Raw genomic sequence first — 15,534 nt, 5'->3', positions numbered from 1 at the left:
CGCAGACACATGCATTACCTGCACTGGTTATTCATTTCCTAAGAAAAGAAGTTTATAACAAACTGAAGGAGGTTTAACCAAGACACCAGAAGACTTTGGGATCTAATAGTGATGGATGGAGATTGCCCTTGTCACTGTAACCCAGAATATTACAACTTTTCCCAGCCTGGTTTGCTGCTCCCAGTATGCTGCTGAGGTACTTCCTCCAGATAGCTGTGGAGGAGCAGCAGATCATTTTAGAAAAAGGAGTTAACTCTGCTGCTTTATACCACAGTGGATTATTGTGTTTTGTTCTGCGTGACAGGACTCAAGTTACAAAACCAGTATAACTGCAGCTACAGCTTCTCTTCCATTTGTAAGCATCCTGGCAAAACAAAACCCAAAATTCAGCTAAACATGGATTTATGCATTCAATTCCTCTGTTCCATGAAAAACCCAATACACATTCCACAATAAAACACAACATATATATTCTTAAAGGTGTGTTTACCTACTGCTTGAAATCTGCTGCTGCTCCTTCAGCAGCTGAAGGTATTGCAAAATGACATCAGAACACAAGGACTACAGTGTGGCTTGGGGTATCAGATACTTCCCTGTTAGTGCTTTTGTGTCAGGAAGATCAGACAGATTTCACATAAAGAACTTGTGAAAAAAATTCCCCCTTCCCCCCCTGCCCCAGCAAATTAGAATGACGGGAATTCCTACTCAAACTACTTTCTTAAACCCACTGCCTAAGACATCCAGTATCAACCAAATCCACCAGTTGTAGATCATTTTGCAAGATATAGGCTGGTTTATTTTTGTTTGGCTACCCCTTGACTGAGCATATTCTTACACTGTGTTGACCTATTTTATACTTTAGGCTAAGCAAATTTCTACAGGATGTGATATTTGGCTTTTTAAAAATTAACTGCATGTGAACTCAAAGGTAGAATTTTAGGGACGGTATACCACAAAATGCTCTGTATACAAAACTGTTGATAACTGAATAAGGGGAAAGCAACAAGAACAAAGCTGAGAGTAGATTTCCTATAGAGAAAAACATTCCAACTAAAGAACAACAGTTCCACGATACCCTTTACGTATACACAGAATTCATGTGTACACAGACACACACATGGAAAAATACATTGCTGGTATTTGATACTTACGTGATTAAGGAGAAGGACTGATTAGCACTCACTGAGAAACAGAAAACGAAAAACACACGCAACTAACCCATCTCTTCAACTTCTCCATCCCAATGCTCAAATTGCACAACTATTAATTCTGGACTTTCCCTTAAAGGGAATATAAAATCTCACTGATACAGACTGCAAATAAATTCTCCAACTGGAGAGTCAGCATCTTTATGAATAATATTGACCAGACTGACAGTAATTCCATAAATTAAAAACTACCAAACCTAACTCCTTTCAGACTGCATACAGATGTGTTAGGCTCTAGTACACTGGAGATAAAAATAAGGTTCTTGCTTTATAGAACTGATGTCAAATTAGTACTCATTTACAAAAAATTGTACTATGATTTAAAAAAAAAATAAATTTAAAAGTCTTCAAAAATTCTGCCCTCCAAAACTGGTCTTTTTCAGGTTGTATAACAATCTAACCTACTTTTGGATCCTGCTATTTAAGTGTTTACACTGAATCTTCCTTGTTTATCAGCTCTTTGGAAGTCTAGTGTTATACATCACTCCTACACAGATGGTTTTGTAATCAATGTGGTATTTAAAAAACAGTATTAGCAGCCATAATTTCCCTAACAATAAACTCTCAAATCATACATCATTCTGCCCTTGCTGTAAATCACCAGAGGTCTATCTTGAAAGTCATCCTTAAACAGAAGTCCAATGCTGCATTTCTGACTACTTCCCAAGAGGCACCCGGAGGCTATTAACACAATTAACTCGGTGTTCGCCACACGCGAGCTCCGTTTCCACTGAGCACAGAAAAAGAATCACTTCCCACTTGCCTGCTGTGCTATTCTAGAGCAATTCTCTTACGAGAGGTGCCGCTTTGACCAGAAGTACAAGCTTATGATTTTATTCACATTTATCCCCAGGTTTCAGGATGTAGTGCAGGGGCTCAGCTTCTTCCAGAACACCACTTGTCAATTTTATACCTTGAAAAGCTCAGAGAGATCCCAAGCTGAACATTCAGCAACGCTGTGCTCCTTCCTTACAAGTCAGTAGCATCAGAGACCATAAAGGGCGTGAGAGACAAAATGGGAGAAAGAAAAAAGAGCGGACAGGAGAGTGGTCCTCAAGTGGTCCTCCTGGTCTCTGTGGCCACTGAAGAGCTTGCCATGATAACTTGGTTCCATACAGTTCAAGTCAGATAACCATGTGTGATCTTACCATTCTGGGGCTAGCCACCCAGCAAGGTGACAGGCAGCAATCCAACACGTATGAATAACGAGGCTGGACCCCAGCAGGATTAAATACTGAACTTACTCATATCTCCAAGCAATAGCCTGTGAGTGCACAGACGTTGATAGGCAATTTCTCCTCTCTGGAAGAACATGAATCTCACAATACAAAACTACCTAGACAGAAATCTTAGAGCCAAGTAACAAATGGACCTTGCAGATGGCAGCACCCCAAACCCTAGCTCACTATTAGGAGCACCGTCATTACATCATACTGGCCCACCCGAGGACACACACCACCAGAGATAGAAACAGCGACAGTGGGGCACAGTGATCAAATTCCCTGCAGTGCTTTCTCCTTTACCTAAACAGAGTAAAGCAAAGACAGTGAGCAGACACTTTGGACCCCACTGCAGAGAATTCCTGAGGCACATCCCAACCAGTAATCCTCACAAGGCAGCCTGCCTCGTCTGTGCAAGACCCCCAGTCCAACAAAGCTCTTCTCAAAGACAGACACAACACAAAGTTCCTGCAGCTGATTTAACCTGTGCTGACACGGGTATTCAACGTAACTGAAAGTTACACCACATGATAAACTACAACGGCTGCTTGCACTCAGGTGTTAGACATCTAATCCCTTTGCCATTTCAAAATCTGCTGTTCTCCTATCTTTCAGCCAGTGATGTTTCTCCAGTGTTTTCATAACTGCTATCAGAAGTGCAGGAACACACAGAAAACATCTGGTGCTTCTACTGACCAGAGCACTTGGGGAATTTATCAAGATGCAAAAGCAAACTGCACCAAAATAAAAGCACATCTGGCAATCCCAGTCCCTACAGCCTGCTTTTAATCACACACACACAAAAAAAAGATACAATTTAAAAAGTCATTAAACAGACTGAAGGACAAAAAGGGAAAAAAATAGCAAAAACTCTATTTTCTTTTTAGTTTAGAAATCTGAAAAGCAGAACAGTTCAATGTTGGTTTCAGACCTTTAACATAAGTAAGCTCACATGGCTACAAAGATTGTTATATAAAATTACTTGATCTCAGGTAGAAACGGCACATAGCGACTCATGCAATTGCTCTGAAAAAATATTCTTTTCTGATCTACTGCCACACACGCTGCCAGCCTCTGTCTCATCTTGTTCTGGATTTCACTTGGAACTGGGGCAACTTCAAAAGCTGTAAGAAATTGAACTTGGCAATGAGTTGCTCATTTGGTGATTTTAAGCCACAGCCTGTGAAGATATGAATCTTACTACAGGAGATATTAGTACCTTTAGCTACACACCTTAAACATACAGCAAGAATAGGAAGGAGTGTCCAAAGAAAACAAAACTTATCACTGCAGTTCACTTTGCTGTAGGTTTTAAAAGTCCCTCGTAAGAGGGGAGCTTCCCCTCCACCCTGACTCATGGTACTTAAAATCTAGGTTTACATTCTGATGGGAATATGGTTTAGAAATGAAGTAAGCACGTTTACTGAGTAACCGAAGCCAGTTACTTTCAATGAATACTTTCCTTCTTTTCACTTCTAATGGATGTGCCAGCAACCTTGCACTGGAACATTTACAGCACCTTCACGGAGATCGAGGGCCAAGAGCAGACAAAGTTCCTTTAGCTAAAGCACAGGGTCCATTGTTCCCTACCTGCACTGGTTCATCTCTGCAGACAGAACAGCAAACACAGTGACTCTCACTGGGTTACATATTAAACAGAAGTTTCATACAGAAGATTTGCCCACAGATGAAATACTGCATTTGAAGTACTCCCACTGACACTTTCATTAGCTAAAAGTGATGTATGAGAGGTCACACAAATTAAGTAAAAAAAAATTAAAACAAAGGCAAATTAAAACACACACGCAGAAGCGCCCAGCGACACAAAAAGCTGCATGTAAACACCAGCCTCCTACTTGCATATCAAAGTTCCTCGTTTCTGCCAAGATCTGTTCTGTGGCAAGAGCAGAGTGAAGGTGTGCCAGCACAGCTGAGAACCAGGTTGTGCAAGCACGCTTTTAAAGGGACAAAATTCAGACTAAGCTCATACCCAAACATCATGCAGCTTCTTCTCTCCCCCCCGGGAGAAGGGGTGACTTCCTCACTCCAGCTGTACAGCCACATCACAGAAACCACTCAGGATAACTACAAGGCAGCCTCTGATCCCCCCCCTGCCACACCGTGTCCCTGTCCTGTTCCCCAAGCAGACACCGGACACTTACTGACAGTCTGCTCCAACCCTACCTGCTCCTTATCGAGCAGAGATCTTCTGTGTTTCTGATGTCCTGTCAGATGGGTAACAACAATGATTTCTCTGAAACTCTGAACAAGAGATGAAGGATGACTTATTAATGTTACCACATTCCTGCCAGGCTTCCAATAGCTGAATCTTCAGTGGTTTCATGCCAGGACAAAATGCCTACAGCTCAAGTGTTTATCCTTAAAGAGATTTCAGATTACTCTATTTCTTTTTCCTGGTCTAAACTTAAGCTCCTTTCTGTAAGAGGTAAGCTATTTACTTAAGTCCATTTAGTCCCATAATTGTTTGGTTCAGGGTGTGTACTTCAATCTCAGTACTTAAGCATAAAAAAGGAATTATGCTACCACACATCTTTTGGAGGCTGGAGTTTTGAAATTTTCCCCATAGATCCAAACCATCTCCTTTGTTTTTATGCTGGATTTTTCCCAAACCCCATTCAAAGCCTTGTATTAAAAACAGAATGAAGTGCTCTAAAAGACTTGCTGTCTTTCCTGAGACTGCAGCATACCTGCCCTAACAAGTGAGCTTCCAGCTCTGCAAAAAGGTTCAGTAAGGCTCAGTTGTGTTGCTTGCTGCTATTAACCAGCACCAACATACCCATACAACCTCCAATTTAAATATTTACTACTGCTAAGTTTATATTATGATTTGACCCAAATGTTCCAGCTGGAATTGTAACCTCTGCACCATGGGCTCTCCTGCAGAGTGGGCAGACAACCCTTGCCCCAGAAGGCTTACAATCTAAGTGATTATTTGTTAGGTGATGATAAGCATGTTCATGGCTATAAAACTCAAAGCAAGAAAACAAAAACCATCAGGCTTCCAGAAAAATGGAATAAGATTGTGATTAAAAGCATAGTCAAATTTAATATTTTATGAAATATTTTTGAGAAGTCTAAACATTATGTCCAGATAAACCCATTCATAGTTACAACATTCCTATATACTCCTTTCTATTGGTTTGAGATATCTCAAAAAAAAAAAAAAAAAAAGGCACAAAACGTAACAGCTCTTGAAACCTACCTTGTCCAGTCACATCAGTCTTGACAAAGACAATGAAGATTTGTGAGTATGTACTGCAGTTTAACTCAAATAACCAAAATAAGATTACAGAAAGGAGAATTTTTATTCCATCTCATCTACGGACAGATCTTCCTCCTGCTCCAGCAGGAAATCCAGCTACATGCTCTTCTCAGCACACGTGAGAGCATAAAATCCATGCCTCCTGGAAAAGATCGCCCACTGCAGCTGCTGCTCCCTTTCCAGACCTTATCGCCTCGCCACGATTACTACAGCCTCAACCACATACTTGCAATAACTTTTTTGGCAGCCACCTTCGCAGACATCCAGTCATGCACCATCTCACCGTCTGGGCTTTACAACTGACATGCAATCTGGCCTACCAGGTCAAATGGGTGAGCCAGTCCATGGAGGAGGCTTTTCTTTTTGTGCAGGCAGCGCTTCCCCCTTGCCCCAGGTACTCGCCACTGGAGCTAGTTTTGGCAAGTAAAACAGCACAACAGCCGCTCCCCAGCTGCTTCTGAAATAAAAGGAGAGTTGCCCTGTCGTTGGAGGAAAGCAGTCTGGGTTTTGTTGCCACTGTTTCCACACGCAGCCAAACCAGATCATTTTCACATCCTCCAGCAGCATCGTACTGACCCAGGAGAAGGGTTCTTTGCTTTTTATCATCTTCTAGCCTTTCCTCCAGCATGCCAAGATTTCAAAAAGCAGGGTAAATGTAAAGCCTGAGCTCATATAAGTATCTCACCACTGATCTCAGAGCCCTGGCTCTGACTTCCACCAGGCACAATGCAAGGGAGGTACAAGCCAGCCCCTCACTGTCCTTGTCCTGTGCCGCACAAGGACTCAGGACTTGCCCTAAGGCAAATTACTCCATAACTTCATTTCCAGCAGTATCTCTAGAAGCATGTGCCATGGGACAGGGCATTACCTACTCGTATATGCAAAACAGGAGCAATGCAGCCAACGCTGCTTGCTGCTTTCGTTTTGTAAGGGCCCAGAAGAGGAGCTGAAGGGCAGCAGGCAGGACAGGCTCCTCTCCCTCAGGCACACACAGACCTACCTGGCACTCCCCAGGCGATGGGGTGGTGGGACACAGCCCCCAGCCTCGTACAAGGCAGCCTAGAGGCAACCTGCAACTTGACACACAGGGGTTAATTCAGCGCTCACTCTGTGTTTGAGGTTTCTGACTTGACAAAAAGCAAGAACACAAAAAGGCCACAAAGTGCCCACAGTGACCCCAGCCATGTATAGCAAATAGTCTTTGATACCCCAGATCTATTCATTGGTTTGACTAACAGCATCTTAACAAGGATCTAGTCAAGAACATCAGGACAACTAGCCAGCTGCTTCATTTGTATGTTCCTGTTATCTCATCTGAACACTTGGATGGCTGCCTGTGAATGTGGGCGTACAGCAATAATATACATATGACTATATTCCCATAAACTGACAGTTGAAAGCTTAGGATTTGTCATGGCCAGACCAAAACATGAACAAAAACATCCATTTCATTTAGCATAAAGTTTTGCAACAGCCTGTTTTTGACCAAGAAATTTTGTATGCCAAATTATGTCTCATTTCTTTTGTAAAAAAAAAAAAAAAAAAGAAAAAAGTGTTGTCAGGGCCCTGAACGCTGCCATAGTTTTTGTTCCCCTTCAGGCTGAACAGCAATTCTAATCTCTGTTTCAAGTTCCTCAAGTGCTAATAATATAAACCTTATCTCCTAGATGTAAAGCCAGCAACCAGCTTTGGATTACCAAACCTTACTAAGTCATTCCTTTAAGCATTCACTGAATGCCCCTCCTTTAAGTCCTCCTTGCCAAAGCAAAGGACCATCCTCTGCCTCATCACAAAGCTTGGGGCATCCATGTAGCAACAACTCACCTTGCAGAACAGACCCCAAATGGTGACTTGAAGAAGGTTATGAGCTACTGCTGTAAGCTGAAGGTTTTTGCATGTGGACACAGCCATATCCATGTTCACAGTGAACTGGTTCTGGACCAAAAGGACTTTGCACCGATACCAGAGTTGGATCTATGTTCACCACACACGAGCAGGCTGTTATTTTTGGTTTGGAGCTGAGAAATGGAAGGGCCAGTAGGACAGCTGTCAGACAGGCATCATTGTCAGACAAGCATCTTTCTTCAGGCTTGATGGGAACTTGCAGCCTTGTCCTGAAATAGGGCTAATGGCTTGCTGTGCTGCTTGCTCTGATATGAGCAGCAGAACTACCCTTGGGTTAATTTTTTATTTTAAGTGACAAACCATTATGACAATCCTGTTCCTGACTCATTAGGGGCGTCCTCTCTCTGTCTGATCACACCATGCATCAGATGCCACCATCTTTCACAGTGTTTGCATTGTATGCTCTGTGCTCCTCATTCAACCCCTTGCGTAGCACTCAGCTCTGGGCCTTGGTCAGAGTTCCCTGATAATCAAACAAAAGAATTGTGACTTCTGGACAAACACCTAGACTCTGCTAGCACTTAACACTTACATCGCACAAACGATTCAACTTCCTATTCTGTATTAAGGCCTTCCTGCATCATACATTGTGTAATCAAAGTACCCTGTCTCAAAAAGATTACAGCCCAAAAATTCAGTTGAATTGCATCAGATTTCATACTACATAATGTGGCAGAGCATTTCAGGAAGGCAATAGTTTCAAGCTTGACCAGCTGTAAAAGGAAAAACCTTCAAGTCTATGCCATGGGCTTAAAACAAAAATAAATCTCTTTTTATCTGCTATATTAGCAGCATTTTGACCACAGGAAAAGTCACAAATTAAAGAGATCCAAAAAGAGTTTAGAAGTATTAGCAGTGTGTTGCAATTATTCCTTATCATGTGATTCTGTTTCAGAAAGTGATTTAGCAAAGATATAATCGCAAGATATAAAATAGCAGAAAAATCCGCTATTTCCACATAGGTGTAATTTTCACAAATACACTATTTCTCTTCTGTTATCAGAACTCTTCCTCAGATCTGTGTTTCACATGGTTCAAATGTAAGCCTAAGACAGCAGCTCACTCACTCCAACCACACCAGGACCCTTTATCTAGCTGTGAGACCCCGTGTATGTTCTTCAGCAGCACAAGGGCCTCACAGGCTACTGCCGTGCATCCCAAGTAGGGAGCACAGTGGAGGTTTCTACTTGCACTTAATCTGATAATAACACTTCTTAGCCCTCTGCAGAGACTTACATGCTGAAGCTGGTCACAGTCACTGATACTTGTTCTGTCAAGTTAGGAAAGAATAGACTGCAATAAAGCTGTACTTCCAACACTAAAGGGGAAGATACAACTGGCTGCGTAAGTACAAGAAACAAATGAAATGAGTAATCATGAAGTGGCTTTAAAACAAAAACAAACCCCCCATCAAAAGTCAGAACACTCATGGAGGTAAAGGCCAAAAGACTTAGACTACAGGATCTTAGTTATATGAATATGAGTAACAACGTGACCGTGAGTCATTTTATTAAGGAATCTTTACTGCCTTCCGTTAACCAAAAAATTGTGTAATGGCATGCTTGAAATTAGCTAGTTATATAAAATAACTTTTCTTCTGAGTTGCTGCTTGTGAATAGCTGCAATTTGAACAGAGATTTGAATAAAAACCCTCCTACCCCCTCACTGTGTAACACAGAATTACAATGGCAGTATGTCTGTGTACTGGGTCTGGCTGGAATGTTAACTTTCCCGGCAGCAGCCCATACAGTGCCGTACTCTGTACTTGTAGCTGGAACAGCAGTGTTATCACACCAGTGTTGTGTCTACTGCTGAGCAGCAGTGGCACAGCACTGGGCCTTTCTCTAACCCTCCTAGGGGGTGGGCAAAAAGTGAGGAGAGAAACATCACTAGGGCAGCTGACCTAAACCAATCAAAGGGATATTCCATACCATGTGGTGTCACACTCAGCAATAAAAGGTGGAAACAGGAAGAAGAGGGGAGGGGTGGGCTCTCGTTGAGAAGACGTTGGTCCTCCTCTCGAACACCGGCTGCGTGCGTTGAGGCCTTGCTTCAAGGACGTGGTCAATCATCGCTCATTTGTGGGAAGTAGAGAGTAATTTCTTTCCTCTGCACTTCCATATAGCTTTCATTTATTTTGTTTGTTTGTTTTCCTCCCTTTTTCCCCCTTTCCCTTTTATTTCCCCTTAGTTAAATTGTTTAGTTCATGGTAGTCTTTATTTAATTATTATAATTATTTCCCTTTAATTAAATTATCCTTATCTCAACCCGTGAGTTGTTCTTTGCTTTACTTCTCCCCCTCCTTATCTAAAGGAGGGGGAGTGAGAGAGCGGTTGTGGGGTTTAGCTGCCCAGCACGGTAAAACCACCACAGTCTGCAGCAAGCAGACGCATAAGCAGCTCAATATGTGAAGTTCAAACTTTCAGTGTTGGACTTGCATATAAGCTTTACAGTTAGGAGCTCTACACCGAAGGCAAAGGTCAGCCATGGACAATTGATGGAAATTGGGAACCTCCGGGTCACGTTGCTGCAGCCAGCTGATGGAGCTTTGTGCTGGCCTCCTCGGAGGTGGCTGTCACTGTCAGAGCCAAACAGGCCACAGGTCTCCCTCCCAGCCACAACACCGTCCCACCGATCACCACAGGCCAAACTATTTCTTCTTAGCAATTTAAGTCACCGAAAACCACCGGGTATACAGCTATGAATTACCACAACCATATGTTGCAAACCAATATGACCGAAATATAGAGAAATAACTGTACTTTGCTGCTATAAATTAAAGCCAAGGGATCTCTAGTGTTCTCTAATACACAAAACCAAAATGCCAAAGCACGTTCCTTGGTAAAAGCCCAAAGACCACTTAAAGGTCCAAATTTTCAAGATGTCTTAGACTACATAACTTATTTTGTTACTCCTCCCCCTCAAACAAAGTACAAAAGCAGCTTCAGTTTCCTCTGCAATCAGTTTTTACTCCTGGAACTCCTGTGGGCAGACAAGAACACCAAGAGCTGTGAATACGGCTTCTATGTGTCATTAACTGAATGTCTTTAATTTATGATTTACGAGTACATTATAAACACACACATACACAGATGTCTCTTACAGATCAAGCCATCTTTCCACAGTTCGTAAGTGATGCAATTTATACAGTCATCACAGTCCAGATCAGACCAGTGTCACTGTAAGACATCACGCAAGCAATACAATAGCATGTACTGAACAACTACTGAAAACTCATTTAACAAATAAAATCCATCTCGTAAAAAAATCCCATGGGAGTCTTCTGCTGCAGTATATCATCTGTGTTTCAGGCTCAACATTCCCAAATATTTAGTGTTTTCTACAACAAAGAATTTGTGTTGGAGTGACTGCATGCTGGGAGAAACTAACTGCCTTCATACAAAAGCCACAAAATATCATGCTTACCCTATGTCTTGGTGCAGCTCTTCAGAGCTAATTCATAGCATCTATGACTTGAACACTGTATTTTCCTCTATTTAAAGTTCCAGTATCCCTACTTGATTGGTTTGCCATAGTACTACATCAAGGCAGGCAGGGAGCCCAGGGAGGTATCACTAAACTGTTAATTTTATCCTAACACAGATTAGAGGAAGCCCACTCACTGGTCCCTTTTGGACCAGGAATGGAACGACCATTGTACTTGGGAGGGCAGAGAAGCTAAAGAGCTTGATCTCCTGCGTTTGCTCCAGTTTTAAAACTTTTGTTAAAACCCTCTGTTTTGTTTAAAACTCTCTGCAAATCAGCAGATTCTTTTCCACACACTCGTGGAGTGTGAAAATACATGGGTCACAAGAGATTACCAGGAATGGACTGGGTTTCTTTGAGCGTGTAGATGTGTTTCAGCATGGACACAAACAGCAACAAACACAGAGAAGCTTTCTGTTGTCCAGATGATACCTCAGGAGCAGGCTGAGGTGCCAACAAGGCTGGCTGAGCTGCTCCTGCCTACCTGCTTACAGCCATTATGCCCGTACCCATACCTGCCTGTCAAGGATTTCTGTCCATTAGGAGCTACCAGATGTGTGTCATAAAGTTATGGTTGTGCATGTGTGTTCTTGCACATATCTTTAGGAAGGGAAAGAACAGAAAAAAAAGGGGAAAAAATGAGTAATGAAGCTAGAAACACTTGAAACCCAATGTAAGAGCAGATAGAAGCTTTCTCCAACACACACGTCAGGAGGTAGCTAATAAAGGAAACTGGAGACTTTTGCTTATCGAAAAAACACAGCCAGGCCTTCTTCCTTCCACATCTTAAACCTCCTTGCTTCATTCCCTTTCCTCCATCCACTTATAAAGACATCAATCCCCAAAATAAAGGCCTTGCATTTTCCCTGCAGATCAATTCCTCTAAATACAATGGAGTGACACTGTACAAGCACGATCCCTGAAAAGCTGAATGCTCAAAACCAGTTTGTTACTCTGACGCATGTATCCTCTGTTTGTGTATCAGCATCTGTGCCCTGCAATCAGAGGCACAATGACACATTTTAGCATGCAGGGTGCGTTCTGCCTTTATCGCCGCCTCCCCTTGATACACACACCCTCGGTGTTCCTTCAACTAGCGCTACGCTTCTTCTCATATTAAATTTAGAAACAGACCTCTGAATCACCAGTTCCTGTTGTTAAAAGTAGCTAGAAACAGATGTTACAGCAAAATACGTTTACTAGGAAACAGTTATAAACAGCCCACTACATTAGACCCCATTGCTACGAAATGTTTTTAGACCTTAGAACAAGGGATTTTATAGATTCACGTTAAACTAAATAATTACATTCCCTGAGATCTCTAATCCTTCCTAGAATCATATCAGCTCTTACCCATAATGATATCATGTGGCAGAGAGTTCCAGAGGTTAACCGTCCACTATAAAAAAAAAAACAAAAAACAAGAAAACATGTTGCTTATAAACTCATTACTGGAGAGCGTCCCATTACACTTAATCCATCCATTCTACTTGTCCCTGTCACTTCTTCAGATGCGTCTTTAGTAAGAGAAGCCGAAAGATCTGACCTACTACCTCAGCAAGAGAAGAGCAGCACGAAAATACCCAAACTAGTTATGTGCCAAGACCACCAGTTTCAGGTACAGGAGAGCAGAGTTCAGGCAGCGCTGCACACAAGTCAATCGACCCTGCAGACAGGAATTACTTCCTAGCATAAACGAAGTAGAAGCGTTTCCAGATCCGAGTCCATCAGTTTCCAGATGAAGAGTATCTGAGATGCCAAATCCCATGGTTAAGAAACTCTTCACAACCACTTATGGACTCCAGCATCTCCCGTAGCTCTCAGAATAGTTAAGAGGAAGTACCACTCCGGCCAGGAGGCAGCATCCCGCTGTATGCTCCACATGTATAAATACATACATGCATTACATACTTTCTATCAGCAAGGCCAGCTGGTACCCAATTGTTTCAGCATATGAGGAACATTAGTTCAGGTTTGCATAGTTCTCTCTATGAATTACTGCTGCCACGGGACAACACAGACCACTATGCGCTATTATTGCTGTATTTAGCCCAGAGGACTGTACGTAACTGTAAGCTAAACCTTTGTTTGCCTAACATAACACTTCCAGAGAAGCTTTCAAGCCCTGGGAACATTTTGGATAGCATCCACCATTTCCCTTCATCATTTATTTGTTCCAGTGCTTACTCTCTCTCACCGTTACAAATGCATGCCTTATTTCTAATTGCCCAATTGCAGTTCCCAGCCATCAGCCATGAGCTGTGTTATGCCTGTCTCTGTTAGCCTTTTAGCATCCAGAGTGCTGTGCTCTCCCTCAGAAGGTGCTTGCCTCTGGTTATCAAATCGCCCCATTTACCTATCAAGAAACAGCTGACCCAGCAGCAGAAGGAGCTCTGCAGGCTCTCCTTGTAGAACCTGAAGACCACCCAGCCTTCAGATTATCTCCTCTGCCTTTTTTCTGAGCTCACTCCCTTTCCTCCCACCAGGCTGCTCCCGGCCCCAGAACCGTCCCATACACCACTCCAACACCGCTCTCACCTCCTGTCCGCGTTGCTCCTACTCGCTCACGCACTGCCCTGCAGAAGGAAGAGCAGTCGTGCCTTATTTACTCACCGCACCCCTAAGGACCTTTCTCCCTGGGTTCCTGTTCGGTCACTGGGCTGCAGCACAACATCTGCAGGCCCCGTGGTCTTGCATCAGACTAATTTAAAACACACTTCTGATTGATACAGCTCACAGGAATCCCCAGGCTGCACGGTACACAGTGCCGTGCCCTCACTTACCGCGCTACCGACTGCGCCTCAGATTCTGACCCTGCCTCCAGATACCCAATGAAAATGTTCAACAGAATCCGGCCTCACCTCAACCCTTAAAGCAGATGGCTAGAAGCATTCACAGTTGATAATGATTCACTGCCAGTGACTAACTTGTAAACGTCAGCTACTCAGTCCTTAATTCAGGCGCTTTTGCAATACCACATAGCACCAACGTGTGTGGACAGGAGTCCCAAAAGGGTACGCCAGAGCCCTACCTGGCTGCCTCTGCTGGAGGCAGGGAGGGACCGCAGGGAGAAGATGGAAGGAGCAAGGGAGTGGCAGCATCTGCTAGGCAGGACTGCCCCTCTTCAGCTGCACAGCTGCCTTTGGCAGGCGTAGCTTCACTGCATCTCATGCAGATCCCTCTCCCAAGAAAAGCTTGTTTTCCAGCATGTCACTGCGTTTGCTACGACGCATTTCCCATGACCTAACACACACTGACATTAGTCTGTCTTACATCTTTATCAACTGAATGTAGCATTAACTTTTCCAGTATCTTGATGAGAAAAAATGCCACCCTACCTGGAACAGGGCTAAAACAGTCACCCACCCTTCCCTTCTCTGGCACTGTTAATTCTACAACCCTCTATGCCAACAGTTATTAAGAATTGTTGTCTGCAGGCCTGCAGACTTTTCACAGCAAGCTCTTTTTAACAACTGAGTTACAGCACTGCTAGTTTGCATATCTCTACCCCTAGAAATTATTAAATCCTTAATTAACAAGGATTTAAAGAAATTAATCATCTTCTGTTAGAATGGCACAGTATCAAATATTGCACCTTCTCAAATATAGAGAAGTATTAATATTTCTACTTTTCTTGCATGACCTATTTCATTATCTTCATCTAATAACGTGGATTATTTGTTTCCTAACACTTAAAATATAGAATATATGTGTAGTTAATTCCCCAATTTATTTCCTTACTTCTAATGTGCACCAATTCTCATGTATCCGTTGTCCCATAAATTTCTGTATTTTGCTTTGAAATGTGTCCCAAAGTCAGAGGGCTGTTACCCTGGTTGTTGTCTTTTCTTTTTTTCCTCCCCCTTTAAACCAGAATTTCAGTGTTTTGGCTACTTGAAATATTCTTAGAGATCACCATTTCCCATTCACACTCTTCTTCCTACAACAACATTCACTAAGCTCTCCATGATGACAGATGTGGTCCTTTGAAGCATCAAGTATGTATTTCCTTGTAATTGCTTGCTATTTATCCATCCTTTACATAACTGGGCCAGAGTCAACAAAACAAAACCAACTAGAGTGCGCTAAGGGAGGCAAACCTGTATGTTTGCTGATTAGCCACTTGGGACAGCTACAAAAAAATATTTGGGGAAAAAAAAAATCTGTATTTGTTTCTCCTATTCTTTGACTCTAAAGGTAAGGCATTCACCAAGCCACCAATTTGATGAGTCAACCAAAACTGGACAAAGGACACATTCAGGCTCTTCCTCATCAGCCTGACTCTCAGCCAGGTTAAAAGCCTGTGCATGCTACCAGCCATCTGCTGCCTTTTGGATGAATGAGGCAAAGCAAAAGGAACTGGCCTCAGCCCTATTTGCCGTCTCATCAGAGAAAAAAGGCAATGCAAAGCACACGCACTCTGCATGTAGAT

General features: G+C 42.7%; 1 protein-coding gene across 4 annotated transcripts in view; it reads right to left on the bottom strand.

The window, feature by feature from the left end:
* The window catches only part of LRRC8D (leucine rich repeat containing 8 VRAC subunit D), a 51,778-nt gene that overhangs the window by 10,419 nt on the left and 25,825 nt on the right, over window positions 1–15,534 (bottom strand). Inside the window, exon 1 of one of the 4 annotated variants that reach the window (XM_032192111.1) lies at window positions 12,456–12,475. The exons of 1 other annotated variant lie outside the window; for it this stretch is intronic. In XM_032192111.1, coding sequence (XP_032048002.1) covers window positions 12,456–12,459 — 4 coding nt within the window. In that variant the 5' untranslated portion in view covers window positions 12,460–12,475. Of the gene's footprint in view, window positions 1–4,418; window positions 4,446–4,612; window positions 4,657–12,455; window positions 12,476–15,534 lie in introns of those variants that run through there. 2 more of the 4 variants (XM_032192113.1, XM_032192115.1) reach the window with 2 other exon arrangements.

The sequence above is a fragment of the Aythya fuligula genome, chromosome 8 (genome assembly GCF_009819795.1).
Source record: "Aythya fuligula isolate bAytFul2 chromosome 8, bAytFul2.pri, whole genome shotgun sequence".
Classification (NCBI taxonomy): Eukaryota; Metazoa; Chordata; class Aves; order Anseriformes; family Anatidae; genus Aythya; species Aythya fuligula.
Note: the sequence above shows the minus strand (reverse complement) of the source record. Positions and strands in the feature narration are given on the sequence as shown.